This window comes from Brassica rapa, chromosome A03 (assembly GCF_000309985.2).
Source record: "Brassica rapa cultivar Chiifu-401-42 chromosome A03, CAAS_Brap_v3.01, whole genome shotgun sequence".
Lineage (NCBI taxonomy): Eukaryota > Viridiplantae > Streptophyta > Magnoliopsida > Brassicales > Brassicaceae > Brassica > Brassica rapa.
The window spans coordinates 22,322,310-22,345,582 of NC_024797.2; the positions used below are offsets into that span (position 1 = coordinate 22,322,310).

The window sequence follows — 23,273 nt, forward strand, 5'->3', positions numbered from 1 at the left end:
ACACTGTAATACATAAACTGGGACACTATCAAGCTTTTGATTTTTACATTAATTCCATCCACAACTATATTATCTGATGGCTCAGCAGCGCCGTGCAAGTTGTTGTTCAATGGATTACGGAGTGTTGCAGACTGTAATAAACAAAAGAAAATCACTTCTGACCCCATTATGAACATAGCATTTTATTATTATCGACATTTGTGTGGAACACCACAGCCTGCAACACAAAGATTTGGCTTATTTCAATAAGTAATAAACTAGTTGTTGTTGTTTTTATTTAATTTATCTACCAACCTGTACTCTAATAATACAACAATGTCTTTTTTAATTTAAATCTCAAGATATACGTAACTCTACATGAGCTGAGTTCTTAAATGATGTAAAACAGCACTCAAAAGGGTTTTGAGAGAGAGACAAAAGAGGACACACAACAAGTAGCCACTCTCTCATCTCACCCATCTCTTTACACACATCAAGTAGCCACACTCTCTCTACTTCTCGCTGTTTTCTCCACTTTCTCTTCTCCTTCTTTCTCTACAGATCTCTTTCTCTATCTTCACTACTTTTCTTTCTAGAGGACAACTGTGACATTTTGTCTGAACGCATCTATGGCTGCTCTGGTTCTTTCACTTCTCCTTCTAGCCATGGCTGGCCATTCTAGTAAGAACTTCCACTCTTCCTTCAGATTTCTTGGCATTAGTCTTGTCTCTCTTACTGTCCGAGTCTCAAGCCTTTTGGCTCTGGTCAGAAAATGGGTTCTTGTAGTAGTAATCAAGTCCCTTGACTCAAGGGTCTTACTGTTCCTTAGTGTTCTACCATTGATAAACAGATTAAAAGTTACCATTTGTACTAGCTATTTTCTCTTGACATTCAGGCTGTATTTTTTGGTTGCTTTTCTTTTGAATAACAAAAAAAGGTTTCAAGATTTGTTTGTTCTTGTCTCATTTTTTAATTTACTTATTATCTTCTTTAAAGTGTTTTCTTCCTTGGAAAAGTTCACAAATCTCTAGAAAACTCTGCTGGTTTGCTTGTTTTCTTACAACTTTTTGCTATGTTTTTGATAATTTTTAAAGATTAAACCCCTCAAATTGAGTTCCAAGTTTTTTTACCACAGATCTTGTTGGCTTTCACATTATATAACAACAAATATGGAGTCTTTTGTATTGAATCAACCACTAAATGTAGCCTCTTGGTCTACGTAGGTGCCTCATGGTGTGTGTGTAAAACAGGGCTGAGTGATACAGTGCTACAGAGCACACTAGACTATGCCTGTGGCAATGGAGCAGACTGTAACCCCACTCACCCAAAAGCACCTTGCTTTGACCCTGACAATGTTAGGTCTCACTGCAACTATGCAGTCAATAGCTTCTTCCAAAAGAAGCACCAAGCTCCAGGCACTTGTGATTTTAGTGGCACTGCCACTCCAACTAACTCTGATCCAAGTCAGTCTCAACTATCCTCATTTGACTGCTCTTTGTCACATAAAGTTGAAGGCTTTATGTTTTGGTTACAATTTGAGTGATTTTGATAAGATTCTAAGACAATGTGGATATGCCAAATGAGTGATAAAGACTAATTTATAGCTTCAACTCTGTGGATAATCATCAATGTATTAACTTTTTTTTTGTTTGCTGGAACCCTTTTAATTGTACAGGTTACTCAGGATGCACCTTCCCTACTAGTGCCAGGTTATACTTCTGATTCAAATGGCTTTTCAAGAATTTGATTTCTATATTTGTGGCAAAGAGTACCAAGTGGACTAAAGCTTGATTTGGGTCCAAGTTTGCAACTCTTTTTTTTGTTTTGTTGTGAAAGAGATAGGATCACATTCAAATCAATTAAGGATAGCAAACATCATCATTAATATTACTTGAACCAATAAATAAATAAATAAATTTTTGATTTGAAGTTTCATCAAGGTCTGGTTATAAACTCATTTAACCAGATTCATTAATGCCTCAAAGTAGTTGTTACCTGTCTGATATTCTCTTTTATGTGTTGTTGCTTTTTTATTTTCTCTAGTGGCTCCGGTGGCAGCACCACTGTGACACCAGGCACAACCAATCCAAAAGGCGGCAGCACCACACTTCCTGGTGGCAATGGCAACAGTCCTTTTTCAGGAACCTCCTCAACCAATGGAGTTTTTGGAAACAATAGCACTGGGATTAACCCGGACTACACGACAGAGAGCAGCGCGTTTGCTCTCAGGAACTCAAGCACATTTCTCACCTACCTTCTCTTGATCGCTTTGAGTGGATTCTGTTCTTTCATGATGCTCTAAGAATGTTAACTTTCTCTGGTTTTGTTGGTGAACTTATTGTCTCAAAGGACATTGAGTCTAGCTTAGTGGTAATCGCTGTCTGGCTGTTTTGAGTCTCTCTAGCTATGTTATGTTCTTGTTGTAAGAAGATTTCAGCTCATGCTTTCACTCTTACTCTCTCAAACTGTTTCTGGTAGATTTGATCGTAGTGAAGAAATTTATATATAAAATGATCTTATCTCATGTTTACTATTAGAAGCAAATGTTGCATAGTTACCAAACATATCTTTATTTCTACTTTTGAAAATAATTTGAAAACGTTAAGAAAGTTTCGAGTCTTCTTCTTGACACGACATCTCTTACTCTCTTCCAAAACGTTCAGCCCTCATGTGTTCTTGTCACGATCTTATCGCACGCTCACTCCTCTGATCCCGTATAACGTATACGACAGACAAAGAGGACAAGCACAGTACAGGTGTGAGGAATCCCCTTTATGCCCTCTATCTTTTTTATCGACTGACAAAGATCATGCACATGAGCTTCACGTGTTCTTCATATTTGCATTTTGGGTTTGAACCCTCTGTTCTACTTAGAGTCTCTTGACACGTCCCGTATAGAGATGTGTTTACCCATTCCGTACAGCGGCGGATTAGTTATCGAGCGGATCACAACGGGCCTATCCCGCGCGGACTGCATCTTCAAAATGGCGACCCAAACCCATACCGCATAATATATAGGCTTTCACGGGCCGTCCCGGGGGACGCTTTCTTAGCAAACCGCTTGTGCTACAGCTTCTTTCATGAATGTTCAAATAAAAGAGTTGTGTAAGAGAAATGAAGAGAGCTCATTAAGCTTCACTAAAACCTTATCAAAATAAATACCACAAAGTTCTGTTTGTGCTTGCGTTCTTGAGTTAAAATCCTTCTTTTGTTATCAACATAAGCTTTTGTTAAATTTGAATCTGATTGAATTGTTGTCTTTGTAATAATTTGGCTCAAGTGTTGTATGTCTTCATCAAACCATCTCTCTTTTTAATTATTCGGATTGCAAAAAAATTCGTGAATCACTTTGCCAAATTATACAAGTGACGCGATATAAAACTAATTTTTTTCATAAACAACACCATTGGTAACCAAATTTAATTTAAGAAAAACACCACTTCACACTACTAGAAATAAAATCAATCAACTTAAACAAGAAATATCACATTGTAATAAAGCAATTCATAGTTGTGTGTAATAAAAAGAGAAAACCAAACCAAAACACCACCAAAGCTCGAATCGTCGTCGCTGGAGCTAGTGTCGTCATCGCCGGAACTCGAATCATCATCACCGAACTCGAATCATTATCATCAGAACTCCTTATGTATTTTAGGGAAAAAGTCACAAGAATAGTTTTCTTCTTACTCTCTACCTCGTTTTTTTAGGTAAAAGAAAACATGAAAAAAGCCCAGTCCCGCAAAGACCCATTCTGCGAGGCCCGCAAATTTACGGTTTTAGAAAACTTCATCCCAATACCGTTTTACAACAGTTTTTTACAGACCAAGTTCGAGTTCTAGATCCATGATTGTCATCTCTAGTCTCGTACGTTGGTAGACTCATTGTATACTTCTCGCATACTCCAAATATCGAATCATAGACTCCAAATATCGAATCATAGGGTAAATTGTCGCATTATGCAAAAGCGTATATATACTCACATGCCTTTTTTTTTTACAGAGTTACTTGTTATATCAAACATATTTACTATTAACAAAAGTTAATAATAAAAAGTTATAGCAAATATTTAGATTTGGAAGTCTCCTATACACCACTCATTTTTCAGGCAGTAGTGTATTTGGTGTGGAAGGAAAGGAACCAGAGAATTCATTCAGCTTTGGAGAAGCCGCCAGGTACTCTTATTAGAGAAGTTCAGCAGATAGTGAGACTCAGATTGGATCTTCTGACCCGTAGACAGATTATTCCTTCGGGACAGAACTCATTGCTGGCAACATGGTTCTTGTCCTTTGATTTTTGAAGCAGAAGCTCTTGGTGGAGTTAGGAGTTAAGTTAAGAGTAGTGGCTTTAGATTTGGTCGGGCCTGTTAGTTTGCTTTATTTTACAGGGCCTTCCCTGCACTATTGTATAAAGTTAAGATGAATAAAGATCCAGTTTCTAAAAAAAAAAAAAAAAAAAAAAAAAAGACTATATAGCATTTTTGGAATAAAATCCAAAAAAAAAATGGAATATATGCAGCTAGTCAAACTAGTGAAGAAAAAGTAGAGAGAGTAGAAAAGAGTGTCACGTCGATATCTGATAGGCTAGCAGAAGAAGAAGAAAATCTGCTCAAAGATCACCAATCAATCAATATCTCATGATTTACTTACATATGGGGTTTCATGTAAGTTCCAAGAAAACAAGGGTCCGTTTTTCATTTAAGTGAAAGGTTTGGGCAGTTATTGCAAATTATCTATTTTAAATGTATTTCTTCTTCCGTGTGACTTTTTTTTTTTTAATTCCACCCAGTCTCTCTCTATCTCACTGGTCCCTCAAGTCCCCCACCTTCCTCCTTCAACACGCTTTCTCTCTCTAAAACCCCTTTCTTCACTCTAAAGTTCCAAACTTTCCTTCTGGTTTTCTCATATTAGGGCTTTTCTCAGCTCACAGCGGCAGTATGGTATGTTGAATCACTCTCTCTGTCTTTACCTGACCTCGTCTGCTCTGCTTTCGTTGTGTGGATAATCATCAATGTATTAACTTTTTTTTTGTTTGCTGGAACCCTTTTAATTGTACAGGTTACTCAGGATGCACCTTCCCTACTAGTGCCAGGTTATACTTCTGATTCAAATGGCTTTTCAAGAATTTGATTTCTATATTTGTGGCAAAGAGTACCAAGTGGACTAAAGCTTGATTTGGGTCCAAGTTTGCAACTCTTTTTTTTGTTTTGTTGTGAAAGAGATAGGATCACATTCAAATCAATTAAGGATAGCAAACATCATCATTAATATTACTTGAACCAATAAATAAATAAATAAATTTTTGATTTGAAGTTTCATCAAGGTCTGGTTATAAACTCATTTAACCAGATTCATTAATGCCTCAAAGTAGTTGTTACCTGTCTGATATTCTCTTTTATGTGTTGTTGCTTTTTTATTTTCTCTAGTGGCTCCGGTGGCAGCACCACTGTGACACCAGGCACAACCAATCCAAAAGGCGGCAGCACCACACTTCCTGGTGGCAATGGCAACAGTCCTTTTTCAGGAACCTCCTCAACCAATGGAGTTTTTGGAAACAATAGCACTGGGATTAACCCGGACTACACGACAGAGAGCAGCGCGTTTGCTCTCAGGAACTCAAGCACATTTCTCACCTACCTTCTCTTGATCGCTTTGAGTGGATTCTGTTCTTTCATGATGCTCTAAGAATGTTAACTTTCTCTGGTTTTGTTGGTGAACTTATTGTCTCAAAGGACATTGAGTCTAGCTTAGTGGTAATCGCTGTCTGGCTGTTTTGAGTCTCTCTAGCTATGTTATGTTCTTGTTGTAAGTTGAAGCTATAAATTAGTCTTCTTACTCATTTGGCATATCCACATTGTCTTAGAATCTTATCAAAATCACTCAAATTGTAACCAAAACATAAAGCCTTCAACTTTATGTGACAAAGAGCAGTCAAATGAGGATAGTTGAGACTGACTTGGATCAGAGTTAGTTGGAGTGGCAGTGCCACTAAAATCACAAGTGCCTGGAGCTTGGTGCTTCTTTTGGAAGAAGCTATTGACTGCATAGTTGCAGTGAGACCTAACATTGTCAGGGTCAAAGCAAGGTGCTTTTGGGTGAGTGGGGTTACAGTCTGCTCCATTGCCACAGGCATAGTCTAGTGTGCTCTGTAGCACTGTATCACTCAGCCCTGTTTTACACACACACCATGAGGCACCTACGTAGACCAAGAGGCTACATTTAGTGGTTGATTCAATACAAAAGACTCCATATTTGTTGTTATATAATGTGAAAGCCAACAAGATCTGTGGTAAAAAAACTTGGAACTCAATTTGAGGGGTTTAATCTTTAAAAATTATCAAAAACATAGCAAAAAGTTGTAAGAAAACAAGCAAACCAGCAGAGTTTTCTAGAGATTTGTGAACTTTTCCAAGGAAGAAAACACTTTAAAGAAGATAATAAGTAAATTAAAAAATGAGACAAGAACAAACAAATCTTGAAACCTTTTTTTGTTATTCAAAAGAAAAGCAACCAAAAAATACAGCCTGAATGTCAAGAGAAAATAGCTAGTACAAATGGTAACTTTTAATCTGTTTATCAATGGTAGAACACTAAGGAACAGTAAGACCCTTGAGTCAAGGGACTTGATTACTACTACAAGAACCCATTTTCTGACCAGAGCCAAAAGGCTTGAGACTCGGACAGTAAGAGAGACAAGACTAATGCCAAGAAATCTGAAGGAAGAGTGGAAGTTCTTACTAGAATGGCCAGCCATGGCTAGAAGGAGAAGTGAAAGAACCAGAGCAGCCATAGATGCGTTCAGACAAAATGTCACAGTTGTCCTCTAGAAAGAAAAGTAGTGAAGATAGAGAAAGAGATCTGTAGAGAAAGAAGGAGAAGAGAAAGTGGAGAAAACAGCGAGAAGTAGAGAGAGTGTGGCTACTTGATGTGTGTAAAGAGATGGGTGAGATGAGAGAGTGGCTACTTGTTGTGTGTCCTCTTTTGTCTCTCTCTCAAAACCCTTTTGAGTGCTGTTTTACATCATTTAAGAACTCAGCTCATGTAGAGTTACGTATATCTTGAGATTTAAATTAAAAAAGACATTGTTGTATTATTAGAGTACAGGTTGGTAGATAAATTAAATAAAAACAACAACAACTAGTTTATTACTTATTGAAATAAGCCAAATCTTTGTGTTGCAGGCTGTGGTGTTCCACACAAATGTCGATAATAATAAAATGCTATGTTCATAATGGGGTCAGAAGTGATTTTCTTTTGTTTATTACAGTCTGCAACACTCCGTAATCCATTGAACAACAACTTGCACGGCGCTGCTGAGCCATCAGATAATATAGTTGTGGATGGAATTAATGTAAAAATCAAAAGCTTGATAGTGTCCCAGTTTATGTATTACAGTGTTGCAGATTTTTTGGACTAAATAAATAATAATCAGATTTCTGTTTTTTTTTTTGGGTTTAAAAAGAAACATTTAAGAAAAAAATACACTCCAACTGCATAACATTATATGGATCACATGAGAAAATATATATAAAATGGGCCAGAAATATTTCATAGGCCCATGAGCCCAGGAATCAAAAATAATAAGGGTAATTATGTAAAATACAAAACTCCTCAAAAACCCTAATTTCACTTTCATCTCAATCACCCCCACTCGAATATTATAGCAGCGCCGACGAGGAAGCAGGAAGAAGAAGAAGAATCAAGAATAATGGCGACAGGCAAAACGGTGAAGGATGTCTCTCCACACGAGTTCGTCAAGGCTTACGCTGCCCACCTCAAGCGCTCCGGCAAGGTATAATAATCTTACAGTCGAATCTTGGAAATGGCCATTAGTTTCTGCATTTTATTACAATATCGTGTGGTGTAGATTGAGCTGCCACCGTGGACAGACATCGTCAAGACCGGTAAACTTAAGGAGCTTGCTCCTTATGACCCTGACTGGTACTACATCAGAGCTGGTATGTACTACATCTCTGGTCACTTGTTTAGTTAGTGTTTGTGTTTCTGAGATTTAAAGTTGAACTCTTTTTTTTTTTGGTTTGTAGCGTCGATGGCAAGGAAAGTGTACCTGAGAGGTGGACTTGGAGTTGGTGCGTTCCGCAGGATCTATGGAGGAAGCAAGAGGAACGGAAGCAGACCACCTCATTTCTGCAAGAGCAGTGGTGGTGTTGCTCGTCACATTCTTCAGCAACTCCAGACTATGAACATTGTCGACCTCGACACTAAAGGGTTAGTTGTTGTTTTATCTTATATGTTACATGTTTGAAGGTCAATATAAAAACTTGTAATGCACTTGTTTAGTCTCGTAGTTTATTGACTTGCTTAAAGTTGAAATTGTGACATGGGTTCGTTTAAGACTTGTATATGGTTTTGTTATTACTTGGTTCATTTTAGGACTTGATCATATTTGACTAGCTAAGCTTGCTTTTTCATTCTCATGTGATTAGGGGGAGGAAAATCACATCGAGTGGTGAGAGAGATCTTGACCAAGTCGCAGGAAGGATCGCAGCTGCCATCTAAAATCGAAGATCACAAGTTTGTTTTTTGAGATTTAGATACATATGGAATGAGATTGCATTGGAAACCAGTAGTGGAATCCCTTCTCTCATTTTATGTTTTGTTTTGATGAGTTGTTTCTCTTTTGTTCCTATGCGCAATTTGATCTAATCGACGACCTTGTTCTCTCTGCAGTTTAATGAATTTTTTTTAGCTATAAACATATATAATAACTGTAACAGTTTGCCAATGCTTTTGCTGTTGATACGATTTCAATATTAGCAAATAAGAAAACAAAGAAAAACAAATGTTTTTTGTTGATTTAATCGGAATGCTTAATTATATGCAAATTCAATGTTAAATTAATCAATTTTGTACTTGATAACTATTACTCCCTTTCATAATACTTATGTTTTTTCATAATACTTATGTTTTGCCTTAATGCATAAAAATTAAGAACATAATTTTTTCTTAAAAAAATATTTTAAAGATATAATTTTAAAATCAGTTAACCAATTATAAAAAAGACAGTAAAATCTAATTGGTTGAACAGTTTTTAATAAAGTTAAAATTAACCTTAAAATCTCAAAACTTTATATAAATTAAAATAAAATAATTATTCTAAAACATCATCTATATTGAAACGGAAGAAGTATTATTCTCCTTGGGTGCGCATGTTTCTTAACAAAAAAAGATACTGCTATTTTCTGAAAAGCGTAAGGAAACCACAAAATTCCAGCTTTTACGTGCGTTGATTTTTCAGATCTGTAAAAAGTCTATCCCCATAAACTTGGTTAAACCATGATTAAATGTCTGGTTAGCACGTAACGTAGAGACATGCGTCCATATATTTACTATGCCTAAGAAGCTACCTTTTATAGATCCAGTTTCCAAAGTTACTGAGACAGTGTATATCATTGTCTGATTGGCGCTTTTTTTAATTTGCTGACGTGGCTTAAAAACTAAACGTTGTTAATAAAAGGAGTAGAAAACAGTAGTATTCATCAATACGTAGAAAAAATAGTAGAAAGGAAAATAAATGAAAAAGACGACTCCGAGAAAAGGAAAGCGAAAGGTTTCTTCGTCGAGATGGTAAAGCTAATAAAAATGGAACCTTCTCCATTATTGTTAGCTTACCTTACTATCTCCGACCACATTTAGAGAGAGAGAAAGAGACAAAGTTCATTTTGTGTTTGTTCTTGATTCCTCCTAAAACCAACCGTGTCTTCTTATTATCTCCGGCGATGACGACGGCTGAGGGGGAGTACTCGAAGGCCAAAACTTCTGTTTGGTGGGACATAGAGAACTGTGAGGTGCCTAAAGGATGGGATGCGCACGCGATAGCTCAGAACGTGAGTTCTGCTTTGTTGAAGATGAACTACGGTGGTCCTGTCTCAATCTCCGCGTACGGCGACACCAATCTGATCCCTAAACCTGTTCAGCAAGCCTTGTCTTCTACTGGTGTTGGTCTTAATCATGTTCCTGCAGGTTCTCTCTCTCTTTTTTTTATTTGTCCATCTCTCTTAAAAAGTGGGATCTTTAGTTTGATCATTGTTTGTTAGTGGTTAGTTGATAATGATGATCCAGGATCTCTACTTTTACAGCGATCTTTACTATACATGGGAAGAAATTGAATTGGGTTTCATCATATTGACTTTGGAGTTAATTATTATTTTATTTTTTTTGGAGTTCACAGGGTTTTGTTTGATCTTAAGAGTGTTTTTTTTTTGAGTTTATGTTGCTTAGATGATGATCTTAGTTTTTTTTTTTTAACTGTGATCACATCTCATTGTTTTTAGTGTCGAACATGAAAGATTTAACTTGTGTTGTTTGGGTGGTGTATTAATAACAGGAGTGAAAGATGCGAGCGACAAGAAGATACTAGTGGACATGTTACTGTGGGCTGTAGACAACCCTGCACCAGCCAACTTCATGCTCATCTCCGGCGATAGAGACTTCTCCAATGCTCTCCACCAGCTAAGCATGAGGAGGTACACTATTCTCCTTGCTCAGCCTCCACGTGCCTCGCCTCCGCTTATTGCTGCTGCCAAATACGTATGGCTCTGGACATGCCTAGCCTCGGGAGGTCCTCCTCTTACGAGTGGTGAATCTTCTCGACTGGTCGACAGTGGACGCTCTCTTGTCTCTAACTATGAAGAGGCTAAAGGTCCAGTTTCTGAACAAAGTCAGTCCAACAAACCAACTGATTCAACTCCCGACACTCGAAGAAATATGCTTCAGAATGGCAGAAGAGCCGCAGGTGAATCTGTTGCTTCTGGTGGTGGCTTTGAAGCGCACCATTCAGATATAAGACATACATCTCAGGTAAACTTGTATCGTTTTGTGGCTACTTACTTGTTGGTAGATCTATTCTTGAATATGGTTTTGTCCGGAAAGAATATAATAACAAACTGTATGATTTCTTTTATGCAGACTGCATTTGTAGTCAGCAACACAGCTCAGGCCAACGTTTCAGCCAAACCCATACTTGAAGCATCGTTTATAGCCAGTCACAAAGCTCAGGCTAATCTTTCCGCCAAAACCATACATGAAGCATCGTTTATGGCCAGCCACAAAGCTCAGGCTAACGTTTCAGCCCAACCCATACATGAAGCAGCGTTTATGGCAAGCCACAAAGCTCAGGCTAACCTTTTAGCCAAACCCATACATGAACCAGCGTTTGTGGCCAGTCACAAAGCTCAGGCTAATCTTTCCGCCAAACCCATGCATGAACCAGCGTTTGTGGCTAGTCACAAAGCTCAGGCCAACGTTTCACCCAAACCCATATATGATACAGCGTTTGTGACCAGTCACAAAGCTCAGGCCAACGTTTCAGCCAAGCCCATGCATGAACCAGCGGTTGTGGCTAGTCACAAAGCTCAGGCCAACGTTTCACCCAAACCCATACATGAAGCAGCATTTGTGGCTAGTCACAAAGCTCAGGCCAACGTTTCAGCCAAACCCATACATGAACCAGCGTTTGTGGCTAGTCACAAAGCTCAAGCCAACGTTTCACCCAAACCCATACATGAAGCAGCATTTGTGGCTGGCCACAAAGCTCAGACAAACGTTTCAGCCAAACCCATACATGAACCAGCGTTTGTGGCTAATCACAAAGCTCAGACAAACGTTTCAGCCAAGCCCATACATGAAGCAGCGTTTGTGGCCAGTCACAAAGCTCAGGCCAACGTTTCAGTCAAGCCCATACATGAAGCAGCGTTTGTAGCCAGTCAAAAAGCTCAAGCCACCGTTTCACCCAAACCCATAAAGGAAGCAGCGCTTGTGGAACCTGTGTTGTGCAATGTTTGCCAAATTAGATGCGCCAATAAAGATGCATATAACAGTCACACCTATGGTAAAAGACATCGAAAAAACTTGGAGCTGCAAACTGGTAAGTCCGAAAACATGTCGCGTGGGCCAGTTGGGCTCCCTACGGAGGTGCTGGAGAAACAGAAGAATAGGAAGAAGAACGCGAGTGAAGGTAGTAGGACTAAACCAAAAGGGCATTATTCTTGTCGTTTGTGCAATGTGGTATGCCAGAGTCAAGTTGTCTTTGAGTCTCATCTGAAGGGCCAGAAGCATGCTACCATGATGAGTCAGTCAGAGGCAAGTTTCTAACTTTTGAGAACTTACAAATTTACAAACACACCAATTTTTACAGTTTACTAAGCATATGCTTGATAAATTAACGTTGATTCAGGCGTTCACTAATTCTAAGAAGCTTCAAGAGAAAGGTGTCTGGGAAAAGGTTCAACCAAAAGAAGCAGTTGCAGAGCCTAAAGCAAAGGCACTCAATGATTCTAAGAAGCTTCAAGAGAAAGGGGTCGGAGAAATAGATCAACCAAGAGAAGCAATTGTGGAGCCTCAGCTGCAGTCTCAAAATGTTCAAGAGGACAGCAAGTGCTTTGAGAAGCATGTTGCCATGGTGAATCAATCTGAGGCACGTTTTCTATCTTTTTAAACATACTAAGAGCAAGTCTTAACAATGGTAAAAAGAGAAGGAGTGAAGTCTTATATATATATGTGTTTGGATCAGGCCGCACTCGTTGATTCTAGGAAGCATGAAGAGAAAGTTGTCCGAGAAAAGGTTCAACCAATGGTAACAGTTGCAGAGCCTCAGTCGCAGTCTCAAGAGAACACAAAGTTCTTTGAGAAGCCCAACGAAGAGCTCAGAGAGATATATGGCAAATCAAAAAGCAGTGTTAAAGAAAAATGTTCAAGTACTAAAGACTGGGTAGAGACTGTCTTCTTCGGTGATTTTGGAGCATCAGTGAAAACACGGTAAATTTTGGCAGCTTGGACTTGTTTAGTATGTCAATAATGTTTTTAATAATATTCTGTAATGTTTTTAATAATATTCTGTAACTTGTGCCACAGAGAATGTTTTGATGGCATTGTCAAGCCAGTAAACCTGTCTGGAGGGCCAACGGTGCAAGAAAAGGAGGTGATGGTACCACAGGGTTTGTCAACAGTGGTTTGTGATATTAAATCTCATTGGACGAACATAAACCATACTACGGTAGTGACAGCACTTCTTGTTGTACCTCTTTGCTTTTTTGGATCAAAATCAAACCCATTGAACATTTTGTTTTTTAACTCTTGATGCAGCCTGGTTCTGTAGCCAGTGATGATGCTAAGTCCAGCGTTTCAACCAAACATATAACGAAGGAAACAAATGTTTGGCCTGTCTTCTGTCATGTCTGCCAGATCAGCTGCGAGAGCAAGGTTGCATATGCAAATCACATCTGTGGGAAAATACACCAACAGAAGAGGGAGAGGATGTTCGAGAGAGACGCCATGCTTTCTAAGGAGAATGCTGAGAGGTTGGAGAAGGTATTGAGCAAAAGCCAAACCGCCTTTGCTTCTCAGAACCATGCTGCCATGGTCAAGGAGCAAACAGAGGCAAGTTTTATAACTTTTACTATTTTGTTTTCTTTAACGAATTTGAAATCTGCTTCTTTTTTTTTTATTGTCAGTATTGCAAAGCATACAAACGTCTCCTTAGGTTTTATTCCCATTTGAAGTATGAAGTATATATAAGGCTACATAGCAGTATATACATAGTGAGACAAAGAGAAAGAAGCTAAACTAGATTATTGTTGCAGCAGGCACACATTGATTCAAGGAGAACTCAACAAGAATTGGAACAGGCACTCATTGTCGACTCAAGGAAAATCCGAGAAGAAGGCGATCAAGAAAAAGAAACAACCGAGGAGCACACACTTGTGAAGACTGTGGATCATGTGTTTCAAGGGGCACAAGAAGACAAAGAGGACGTAAAGGAGATAAACCACATATCTGAGAGCATCACAAACGCCATGTTGCATGCCTTAACTGAACTGAATCAAGAGTCTAGTATACCCAAAGGATTGAGGTAAGAACCGTTAATCAGGGGGGGTTTGTGGCTTGAGCACTTTTGATCAGTATGTGCTTTTCTAATGATCACTTGGGTTACACAGACTTGAGAGAGTACAACTTCCAGCAGACGGGAATGTGACCAAGAAGTTTGAAGATGGGTCCAAGCATAAGCCCCCACCAACACCATCGCAACCCGTAAAGGACTTTGCAGGACTTAAGGAGCAGGCTGCCAAGAGGGAAGAGGCTAAGGTCCAACCTGATAACTTTTGGACCAGACTTTGGGGGAAAAAGAGTTAAAAAAGCTTTGCTGAATTATTGTCTGATTTAAAAATTAAATTCAACTATTGCTGCATTATATGTATGTTTAGTTGGTGTTCTAATGAGACTGAGAGGATGTAACTTTAAGTAATGACTAGATTTTGACCCGCGCTTTTAAAGCGCGGGATCGTTTCTTTTTACGTATTTATTATTATAATCCATTTTAGTTTCTACCAAAAATTGATATCATATAATTTTATGATTTTTTAGTAGTTGTTGTTATAAGTTTGGATGATCTATACGTATATAAAATGTTAACCTTAAAATGAAATAATTATTTTGCTGTTGGAAATTTCAGCAAGAAATTCAATTCAAAAATATTTGCAATATAATTTAATTTTAGAATGGTAGTATAATTTAAATTAAAAATAACTTGCAACATAATTTAAATTAAAAATTGCTAGTAATAACATGTAACCCATATTGTAAATGTATGTTTACGTTTTATAATTGTATTTTTATATATAATATCAAGTACAATGTTAAATAGTTTTGATAGAATTTACTATTGAAATAATTAATTAAAAGCCCATATACTTAAAAAGTTTATTAACCAAAAATCTAGAAGTTAATGGACCCCCAACAAATCTAATATTCTGGTTTAGAGCTCGACCAAAACACATTCTTCATTTCGTCATATTGACCGTTCGAAAAAAAAAACCCAGAAAATGATTGATTTTTGACGTACTTATTGTTATAACCCATATGTGTTTCTACATAAGATTTATATCATGTGTTTTTATGATTTGGTTTAGTAGTTGTTGTTATAAATTTGGATGATCAATATCTATACAAAATGTTACTCTTAAAATAAAATAATTATATTGCTGTTGCAAACTTAAGCAAGAAATTCAATTAAAAATTATTTGCAATATAATTTAATTTTAGTATCACAATATAATTTAAATTAAAAATGACTTGAAATATAATTTAAATTAAAATGGCTAGCTATATAATGTCAAACATATTGTAAATGTATATAATTGTATATTAATATAATATCAGTTACAATGTTTAATATTTTTGATAGAATTTACTATTGAAACAAATTAATTCAAAGCCCATATAATTGAATGTTTATTTTGAAAAAATATAAAGTTAATTGGCCCCCAACAAATCTAATGTTCTCGTTTAAAACCCAACAGAACACTGATTCGGTATTTCGTTATGTTGACCATTCTCAAGACTGAAAAAAGAAACAGAAAAGGAAAAAAAGAGAGAGATCGAGAACGGTCTCTTTGCCGACAAAAGATGAGACGAAGAAAAATCGGTGTTCGATGGTGAAAAACAAAGGTGTACGACTCTATATGAGTAAATACGAAATCAGAATCTCGAAATCTGCCGGTATACCATCATTTACTCTCTCATTATCTTACGATTCATCTACTTGATCTGAGAAGCCTCTTTATAGATATGTTCAGGTACATGAAAATATCTAATTTCTTCTTAATATATAGATGTTATGCTAATCTAAAATCTCTTCTCTGATTTTGACCATTCCATAAATGTTTTGCATGTAGAAGTATCAGATGACTTGTATGTTGATTCTGATGATCGATCTTAGTCAAGCGGATCTTCGATTAGCACTGAATTTGACCATTCCCTATTGGGGTCGGAAACACCTAAGCAATCTCGAGCTTCTCAGATGTCAAGCTCGTGATGTCCATCGGCTTGCTCAAAATCTGAAGGGCGATGTTCATTTCTTTGACAACCATGAAGGTGATGTCCTTTACTAGGGGTGGGCGTTCGGGTTCGGGTCGGGTATTTCGGATTTTCGGGTATTTCGGTATAGAGGTGTAGAACCCGTTCGGGTATTTTTTCACTTCGGATCGGGTTCGGGTATTTTTAGTTCGGATTCGGTTATTTCGGATCAGGTTCGGATATTTAGATTTTGAAAAAAAATTAAAATTTTCATTTCTCAAGTTTCTTGTATTTAAAAATATAACTTTCAGTTAACTAATTTTTTTTTCTAATAGATTGAATGGTTAATAGATTTGGACATAACATTTTAAAACTAAAAAGATATTAATTTAGTTATTTTTTTTTAAATTTTGGATGTATCTTTTTGTTAATTTTTGAAATAAAAAATTTGACATGCATTTTAAGTGAATAGCAAATCATTTTTTCCGTAATTGTATGTATATCATATGAACTTAAAGTATGTGTAGTATCAATATAAATATTTTATATAAAATTAGAGATATAAACTAAAAATATAAGATTAATTATACATATGTTCGGTTATCTTCGGATATCCATTCGGGTTCGGGTATTACCCGTTCGGGTTCGGGTATCCAATCTCTCCTTATTCAATACCCGTTCGGGTATTTTGCTACTTCGGTTCGGATTTCGGTTCGGGTTTTTCGGATCGGGTTCGGATGCCACTTCGGATATCGGGTAAAGTGCCCACCCCTATCCTTTACACTTAAGATTCTTAAACTTTTATGATATTTAATACATAATCTTGGTTTATTTTGATGTAAACTACAGTTGGCCTAATGAAATTTTGGGTTACTATATAAAATTTGGGGTTACGTTAAAGTGAGGGCTTATCAAAGGTCTTATACTTTGCAAAATGATGATCCGGTCTGTTTGCAAAAAAAAAAAGGATGACTGATTAAAATACACAGATACGTACCTTACTCAAGCAATATAGAATTTTTATGTCACATAATAAATAATTCAAGTACGTACACTTTTTGGTTTGTTCTGACGTTAATGTTTTAAGTTTTGTAGGGTAATTGCTATGTAAACAAAGAGATAATTCTCAAGTACATCAACTAATGGCCAGACCATTTTGTAATCTGACCAAACTGGTATAATCTATTTATCTTCATCCTCTTTTACGTCTAGTATGTTTTTTTAATCTTCATCCTCTTATACGTCTGGTCTGTACACAACAGTATGTTGTTTTTATACTCATCCTCTGATGGAAGGACATGAGTCAAGTCGAACCCAAAGGACATGAGGCAAAGTCCAACCAAAGCCTTACAGTACACAGATAAGTCTCCGACTATAGCTTTTTTTTGGGGTTAGAGATAATGAGTTGACTTAATTATATATACAATGGATGTGCAGGTCGTGCAGTTAAAGGTTTTGAGACAGAGCTTTATTCATCTGAACGACATGGGACAGAGACATAGCGGGAAAGCAATTCGAACCCATGTAAGTGCATTTTAAAAGCTTCTAATTGTAGTAATTAGGCTTGGAACTGAAACTGGTAGTTAGGAAAAAAAAAACGGAGATTGTTTGATGAATGTTCATTGAACTATATTTGAAAAACAAGTAGAAAGTTAGGATTGCTTACATTCTCATCCGCCAAGATGAATTCCATGGTTTTCCCTGATTGTTGAATGTTTTGTTTCCAAGAAGTGTTTTTCGATGGCCTCAAGTCATTAATGCCGATGACTTTTGTTCATTAGAAGCACTCAATTTTCTTATTTGCATTTTAGAACCCATTTTTTTGTTTGACGGCATGAGTTTGATTAGGAAGAGGCGTTGTTATTTATAATAGGAAGAGGCGACATGGAGAGGTGTTTAGGTTATTGGAAAAACATGTGGCATACTCTAAATCTTGGCGAGATTTTCTAGTTAATATTAGTAAATATAGTTACCAATTTGAAACCTAAGATATTATTGTACACGCAATATAATTATGGATTATATTTTTTGAATCGTGATTATAGCTAATTGTATCATCTTTTTTTCTTTCTATATTTGTTTTTACATTTATTAAAGGTATCAAATAAGGAATATTGGGGGTGATTGCCAAAATCTATGAGTACCTTACTCTTTTAAAATCGAACAAATGAAATAGGGAATATTATGCTGTTACAATTATGAATACTTGCTACAATCTAGGAGGGCATACTCTTTTTTTCTTTTTCTTTTTGGTAAAAAGGGCCTTACTCTTTTTAAACCGAACACTGAAATTAGGGGATGGGTTGAAAAATATACTTCGAATAAATTTGGTATCAAAACTTTATAAAAATTAAAGGTTGTTTAAAAGATAAATAGATTTTTTAATTAACATTTTTTGAAAAATTGGGAATATGCTGTAGTACCTTTGATTCAAATTCGATTTTCATATTTTTGGTTTGATTAAATTTTCCATCATTATACATTGCATTTTGATAAACGAATCATAACATATAGGTAGGTGTAATGAATCATCTTAATAAGCATGTGAACATTGATTTAATTTTCTGAGAATCCATACGTTATATTCATCTTGGTTAGTGTTTTATAGTTTTAAATTATTGTGTTATGGAATATGGTTTGTTTAGAGTTTTAACCCCGAAAACTTCATATTTCAGGGTATAGGGTTTGATTACGAAAGATGATTTCGATGGGATTTTCATGGAATAGGATTTGATTATGAAGATGATTTTGATGGGCTCATCATTCTTTCCGATTTATTTAAAAAGGCACGAGCTTACGCGGATGTGGGCCTTAATTGTTTCAATGCATTTTGATGACGTTATGGATATGTTTTAATAACTGAAGATTTCTGATTGGTCAAAATATATTGGCGTCATTTATTTTTTTTAAAGGAAAATAGGCAATGGCAGAGATTTGTAAATAACTTGAAAAGGCAGGGGTAGAATCCTAGTAGGTATTCTGCTTTAATAGTATAGATGTAAAGCTATTCAATACTTTTTTCAATATAACTTCTCCTAATGTCAAGTCATTTTTATAATACTTTTTTCCTCTGTTTTTCTCTTTGTCATCTTGTCTTGGAAAAGCAAAAGCTTACTTCTTCTTTTTTTTTTTGTAAAAGAGCAAACGCTTACTTGTACAAAAGATTTTTAAAGTATTTTTACTTATTTATTTTTTACATTTAAATAATTTATCTTTTATTGTTTTAAGATTTTAAAGGGTTTTATATTATTTTAGGATATATATAAGCAGACAATAAATGTAAGTAATTTTTAGTGATATCTATCTATCTATACAATTATTTGCGAAATAAATTTTAGCAACAGAGCTCTCACGTTAAATATTGGTGCGGTTAATATCTATACTATCCTTAATGAATTTTATATATTATTAATTATATAATCAAAAACGAATTTTTATTAATAATATTAACTTTTTAAAAATAAGATAATTCTTATATATTGTATTGTTATCTTAAAACATATATTTCAATTATAAAATCTAAAAATAAAATATAAAACAATTATAATAAATTAAGTAGTTAAAGTCAATGTTATCCTTAATAAATTTTAATTAAACATATATATTTAATTAGATTTTTGTTATATATATATATGTTAGATTTATTTTTTTGAAAACATCAATAATAATTATGCTGGTTTTTGAATTAATTAAAAATAAACTAATAAATATTCGTAAAGCGATTAAGCCCGTATATGCAGGCAAGACACCTAATTTTGTGTTTTAAAATATAAGTAATTTTCATATTTTTAGATAAATTTTATATTTATGGAATATAATATGACCAATTAAATTATATAAATTTATTTATTATTGGTTCGTTTATACATAATCTACAGATTAAATTTACCTTAAAAATATTTTTTTTTTTTGCGTTTTTATGTAAAACTATTATTAAGAGGAAGTAGCTTTTTTTTCAAGCTCTACATCACTACAAGTAGGTTTTTGATAAAAGCTTTCAAGTATTCTCAAACCCATTGATAAATCTTGTAAAGTAAGTTTTTTTTAATTAAATTATGTGCTTCGACTCCTCCATCACCCACGCGGCGGAGGCTGATTACGCGACGGCTAAAACTTCCGTTTGGTGGGACGTCGAGAACTGTCCTGTCCCCAAGGGCTGGGATGCTCATAGCATAGCTCAGAAACTAAACTCAGCGCTGGTGAACTTGAACTACCGGGGTCCTCTCACCATCTCTGCTTATGGCAACACAGAACTCATCCCTAAACCTGTTCAGCAAGCTCTCTCCTCCGCCGGAATCTCTCTTAACCACGTCCCCTCCGGTTAGTTATACTTTGATTCAAAGGGATGTGGTTTTTAGTATAAAGTCTTTGTCTTTTCTACTTCTAAACAGGAAAGAAGGATGCGAGTGACAAGAAGATTCTGGTTGATATGTTTTTGTGGGTGTTGGAGAATCCTGCTCCTGCTAACTTGATGCTTATCTCCGGTGACGGAGACTTCTCTTATGCTCTTAACCGTCTGCGGATGTTGAGATACAACATCCTCCTCGCGCACCCTCTTCAAGCTTCACCTTTCTTGGTTGCTTCTGCGAGGACCTCGTGGATGTGGAGAAGCTTAATTGCCACACGAAGTTGTTGCTCCTTCGGTTCTGAGCATGCTTTGTCCACACAAGCAATGGATTCAGGGTCTGTTTTTAACAAGGCTGATAAACTCAAAGGAAAAGCACCAGGTCAACAGGGGACAAGAAGAAAGAAGCTTCAGAAGGAATGGAGAGTGTGCAATGTTGCTTGCAAAAGCACTGATACTTTCACCATGGCCAGAGAACAAGCACCTCAGGTGAGCATCCTAGTTTTGAGAGCTTAATCAACTTTCTATCTTTCGTCCTTAACACTAGAGTACAGATGTGAAATTGAAAATATTATTTTTGATTTGACTGCCATTGTTGCAGGCACTCATTGATGCTAAAGAATGTGTTCAACTAGACAATGACTCGCAGTCTCGGGATGCGTTTATGAAGTGCTTGGAGAAACAGAACAAGGAACTGATGGAGACTATTGCAACATCCGAAAGGAGTGGAAGAGAGTTCTGGCATGATTTTAAAGAGAGGCTGGACAAGAGTGGTGTAGCTCCTCTCAGTGTAGATCATGTTTTCAGTGAACTTAGCCGCGACTTTCACGTGCCCAAAGAAGTGAGGTAAGTTTATGATTGTGCCTACTCCTTACTATCAAAATTGTTAAGTATATTCTGATCTAATGATATTTATGTGTAACAGGGAGTGTTTTGAAGCAATCCTCATGAAGCTAGAACCTACACAAAATGATATTGAAATTGAGAAGTTGGAGGATATGACCAAGAAGAAGAAGAGTACAGTGATTGAATCCAAATATGAACCATATGTTTGCACTATTTGCAATGTCGTTTGTGCACATCCTTCCGTGTTCGAGTCGCATCATAAGGGCCGGAAGCATGCTGCAAAGTTTAACAAGCACATAGATGTAAGTTGATCAGAGATGTGGATGAAATTTTATGGTTTCATTAGAAGAAAGTTGATGATGATACATTGTTATTGAAACAGGATCTGCGTGATAGGCATCAACTACAAGAGAAAATCATTCAAGATAACGGTCTCCCGAAAGATATGGCAGTGAATGGAGACAAAGCTGAACCATATGTTTGCAGTATTTGCAATGTCATTTGTGCACATCCTTCCGTGTTCGAGTCTCATCATAAGGGCCGGAAGCATGCTGCTAAGATTAAAAAGCAGGCAGATGATACATTATCATTGAAACAGGCTCTGCTTGGTGATCAACAAATACAAGATAATGGTGTTCCGAAAGATATGAAAAAGGAGCTCCAAATCAAGCTTGTAGAGGCACCTGAGAACATGGACTACTTAGATAAGCAAAGGCAAGAGCTGGGAGAGAGATGTGCCACCAACTCCGGGAGGAGTGTTGAAGATTTTTTTCAAACTATTGAAGAAGTAGTAGAGAATGATTACAAATCTCTTTCGAATGAAGAGTGTTTTTTCATCGAACTAAACTCTGAGTTTTCTGCCTCTGAAGAATCTAGGTAAGAAGAACCTTCCAACTTTGACTTCTTTAACTATTGCCAAATTGAAGTTTTCTCATTTCCAATGGATGCTATCCTACAGAGAATGTATTGATGCCATTTTCAAGAAACCAGAAGTCTCACAAGATGCAAACTTAACCCGGGAGTTTGAGAATATACCAAGCCAGAACCTGGAGATGAACTCAGGCGATTCTGAAAGTAGCTCTGCAGGAGGAGCCACTGAGCATCCCGAGGAGTACATGATGAACATGAAGAAGGAGAAGGTGACTAAGTCCAGCGTTTCAACCAAACCTATAACGAAGGAACCAAAGGTTTTGCAGCTTGTCTGGTGCCAAATCTGCCGGATCAGCTGCGAGAGCAAGGTTGCATATGCAAATCACATCTGTGGGAAAATACACCAGCAGAAGAGGGAGAGGATGTCTGAGAGAGAAGCCATGCTTTCTAAGGAGACTGCAGAGAGATTGAGCAAAAGCCAAACCGCCTTTGATTCACAGAACCATGCTGCCATGGTCAAGGAGCAAACAGAGGCAAGTTTTATAACTTTACTATTTGGTTTTCTTTAACGAACTTAGAATTTGCTTCTTCTTTTTTTTTTATGGTCAGAGTATTACAAAGCATACCGTAGGTTTAATTCAACATTGAAAGTATGAAGAATATTAGATCTTACTCTTGAAGGTTACATAGCAGTATATACATAGAAAAAACAAAGAGAAAGAAGCTAAACTAATGGCTTATTGTTGTAGAAGGCATTTGTTGATTCACTGAGAACTCGCCAAGAACTTCGCCAAAGAGCAGTGGAACATCCATTGGGAAAAGCAGAGGCAACAGAGGAGCAGACTTTTGTAAAGACCGAGGATCATGGGTTTCAAGGGGCACAAGAAGATAAAGAGGAAGTGAAGGAGATAAACACCATATCTGAGAACCTAACGCGTGCCTTTATTGGAATGAATCAAGAGTCAAGTGTACCCAAAGAATCGAGGTAAGAACCATTAATCAGGGGGTTATTTCTTGAGCTCTTTTTGATCAGTATGTGTGTGCTCTAATGATTACTTGGATCTTGGGTTACAGAGGATGTTTGGATGTGATTCCTCAGAGAGTAAAAGCGCCAGCAGATGTGAATGTGACAGAGAAGTTGGAAGATGAGTCCAAACATAAACCCCAAACAACACCAGAGGAACCTTTAAAGGAGTTTGCAGGACCTAAGGAGCACCTCGGAGTGGCTGCCAAGAGGGGAGAGGCTAAGTTCCAAGTTGATAACTTTTGGACCAGACTTTGGGGGAAAAAGGAGTTGGAAAAACTTTACCGTATAATCTAATACTATTAAAGCAAAATTCATACTAGTATTCTGCCATTAATTTTTGAAATAATTAATAATATGACATTCCTATATTTATGGTTAACAACTTTTTTTTTTTCAA

General features: G+C 36.5%; 4 protein-coding genes and 3 long non-coding RNA genes across 9 annotated transcripts; 5 read left to right on the forward strand and 2 right to left on the reverse strand.

The window, feature by feature from the left end:
* The first annotated feature begins 20 nt into the window (after positions 1 to 20).
* On the forward strand, positions 21 to 2,503 carry LOC117132437 (PLASMODESMATA CALLOSE-BINDING PROTEIN 1-like). Its single transcript, XM_033286504.1, has 4 exons — positions 21 to 660; positions 1,203 to 1,442; positions 1,655 to 1,688; positions 2,023 to 2,503. The coding sequence occupies exons 1-4, from the start codon at positions 609 to 611 to the stop codon at positions 2,279 to 2,281; spliced, it is 585 nt and encodes a 194-aa protein (XP_033142395.1). The 5' UTR covers positions 21 to 608; the 3' UTR covers positions 2,282 to 2,503.
* Positions 2,263 to 21,529, reverse strand: LOC117132446. The gene is made up of 2 exons (XR_004456013.1): positions 21,443 to 21,529; positions 2,263 to 4,580 (listed from the first exon to the last, which is right to left on the reverse strand). It is a non-coding gene; the product is annotated as an uncharacterized LOC117132446 (long non-coding RNA).
* On the forward strand, positions 4,587 to 5,785 carry LOC117132444. The gene is made up of 2 exons (XR_004456011.1): positions 4,587 to 5,067; positions 5,402 to 5,785. It is a non-coding gene; the product is annotated as an uncharacterized LOC117132444 (long non-coding RNA).
* LOC117132441 lies at positions 5,941 to 6,974 on the reverse strand. The gene is made up of 2 exons (XR_004456002.1): positions 6,714 to 6,974; positions 5,941 to 6,171 (listed from the first exon to the last, which is right to left on the reverse strand). It is a non-coding gene; the product is annotated as an uncharacterized LOC117132441 (long non-coding RNA).
* On the forward strand, positions 7,572 to 8,721 carry LOC117132438 (40S ribosomal protein S19-3). Its single transcript, XM_033286505.1, has 4 exons — positions 7,572 to 7,767; positions 7,843 to 7,933; positions 8,021 to 8,204; positions 8,423 to 8,721. The coding sequence occupies exons 1-4, from the start codon at positions 7,684 to 7,686 to the stop codon at positions 8,493 to 8,495; spliced, it is 432 nt and encodes a 143-aa protein (XP_033142396.1). The 5' UTR covers positions 7,572 to 7,683; the 3' UTR covers positions 8,496 to 8,721.
* LOC117132432 lies at positions 9,468 to 14,327 on the forward strand. 2 transcript variants are annotated; one of them, XM_033286478.1, is made up of 9 exons: positions 9,468 to 9,959; positions 10,324 to 10,796; positions 10,905 to 12,077; positions 12,172 to 12,411; positions 12,508 to 12,752; positions 12,849 to 12,990; positions 13,080 to 13,373; positions 13,580 to 13,845; positions 13,931 to 14,327. In XM_033286478.1, the coding sequence occupies exons 1-9, from the start codon at positions 9,716 to 9,718 to the stop codon at positions 14,124 to 14,126; spliced, it is 3,273 nt and encodes a 1,090-aa protein (XP_033142369.1). In that variant the 5' UTR covers positions 9,468 to 9,715; the 3' UTR covers positions 14,127 to 14,327. The 2 variants fall into 2 exon arrangements, with proteins under 2 accessions (XP_033142369.1, XP_033142368.1); XM_033286477.1 differs by having other exon boundaries at positions 9,470 to 9,959; positions 13,577 to 13,845.
* On the forward strand, positions 19,759 to 23,269 carry LOC117132434. Of its 2 annotated transcripts, none has more exons than XM_033286483.1 (8): positions 19,759 to 20,108; positions 20,180 to 20,622; positions 20,735 to 20,979; positions 21,059 to 21,281; positions 21,362 to 21,855; positions 21,938 to 22,382; positions 22,602 to 22,834; positions 22,924 to 23,269. In XM_033286483.1, the coding sequence occupies exons 1-8, from the start codon at positions 19,844 to 19,846 to the stop codon at positions 23,168 to 23,170; spliced, it is 2,595 nt and encodes an 864-aa protein (XP_033142374.1). In that variant the 5' UTR covers positions 19,759 to 19,843; the 3' UTR covers positions 23,171 to 23,269. The 2 variants fall into 2 exon arrangements, with proteins under 2 accessions (XP_033142374.1, XP_033142372.1); XM_033286481.1 differs by having other exon boundaries at positions 19,762 to 20,108; positions 22,599 to 22,834.
* Positions 23,270 to 23,273: the final 4 nt, after the last annotated feature.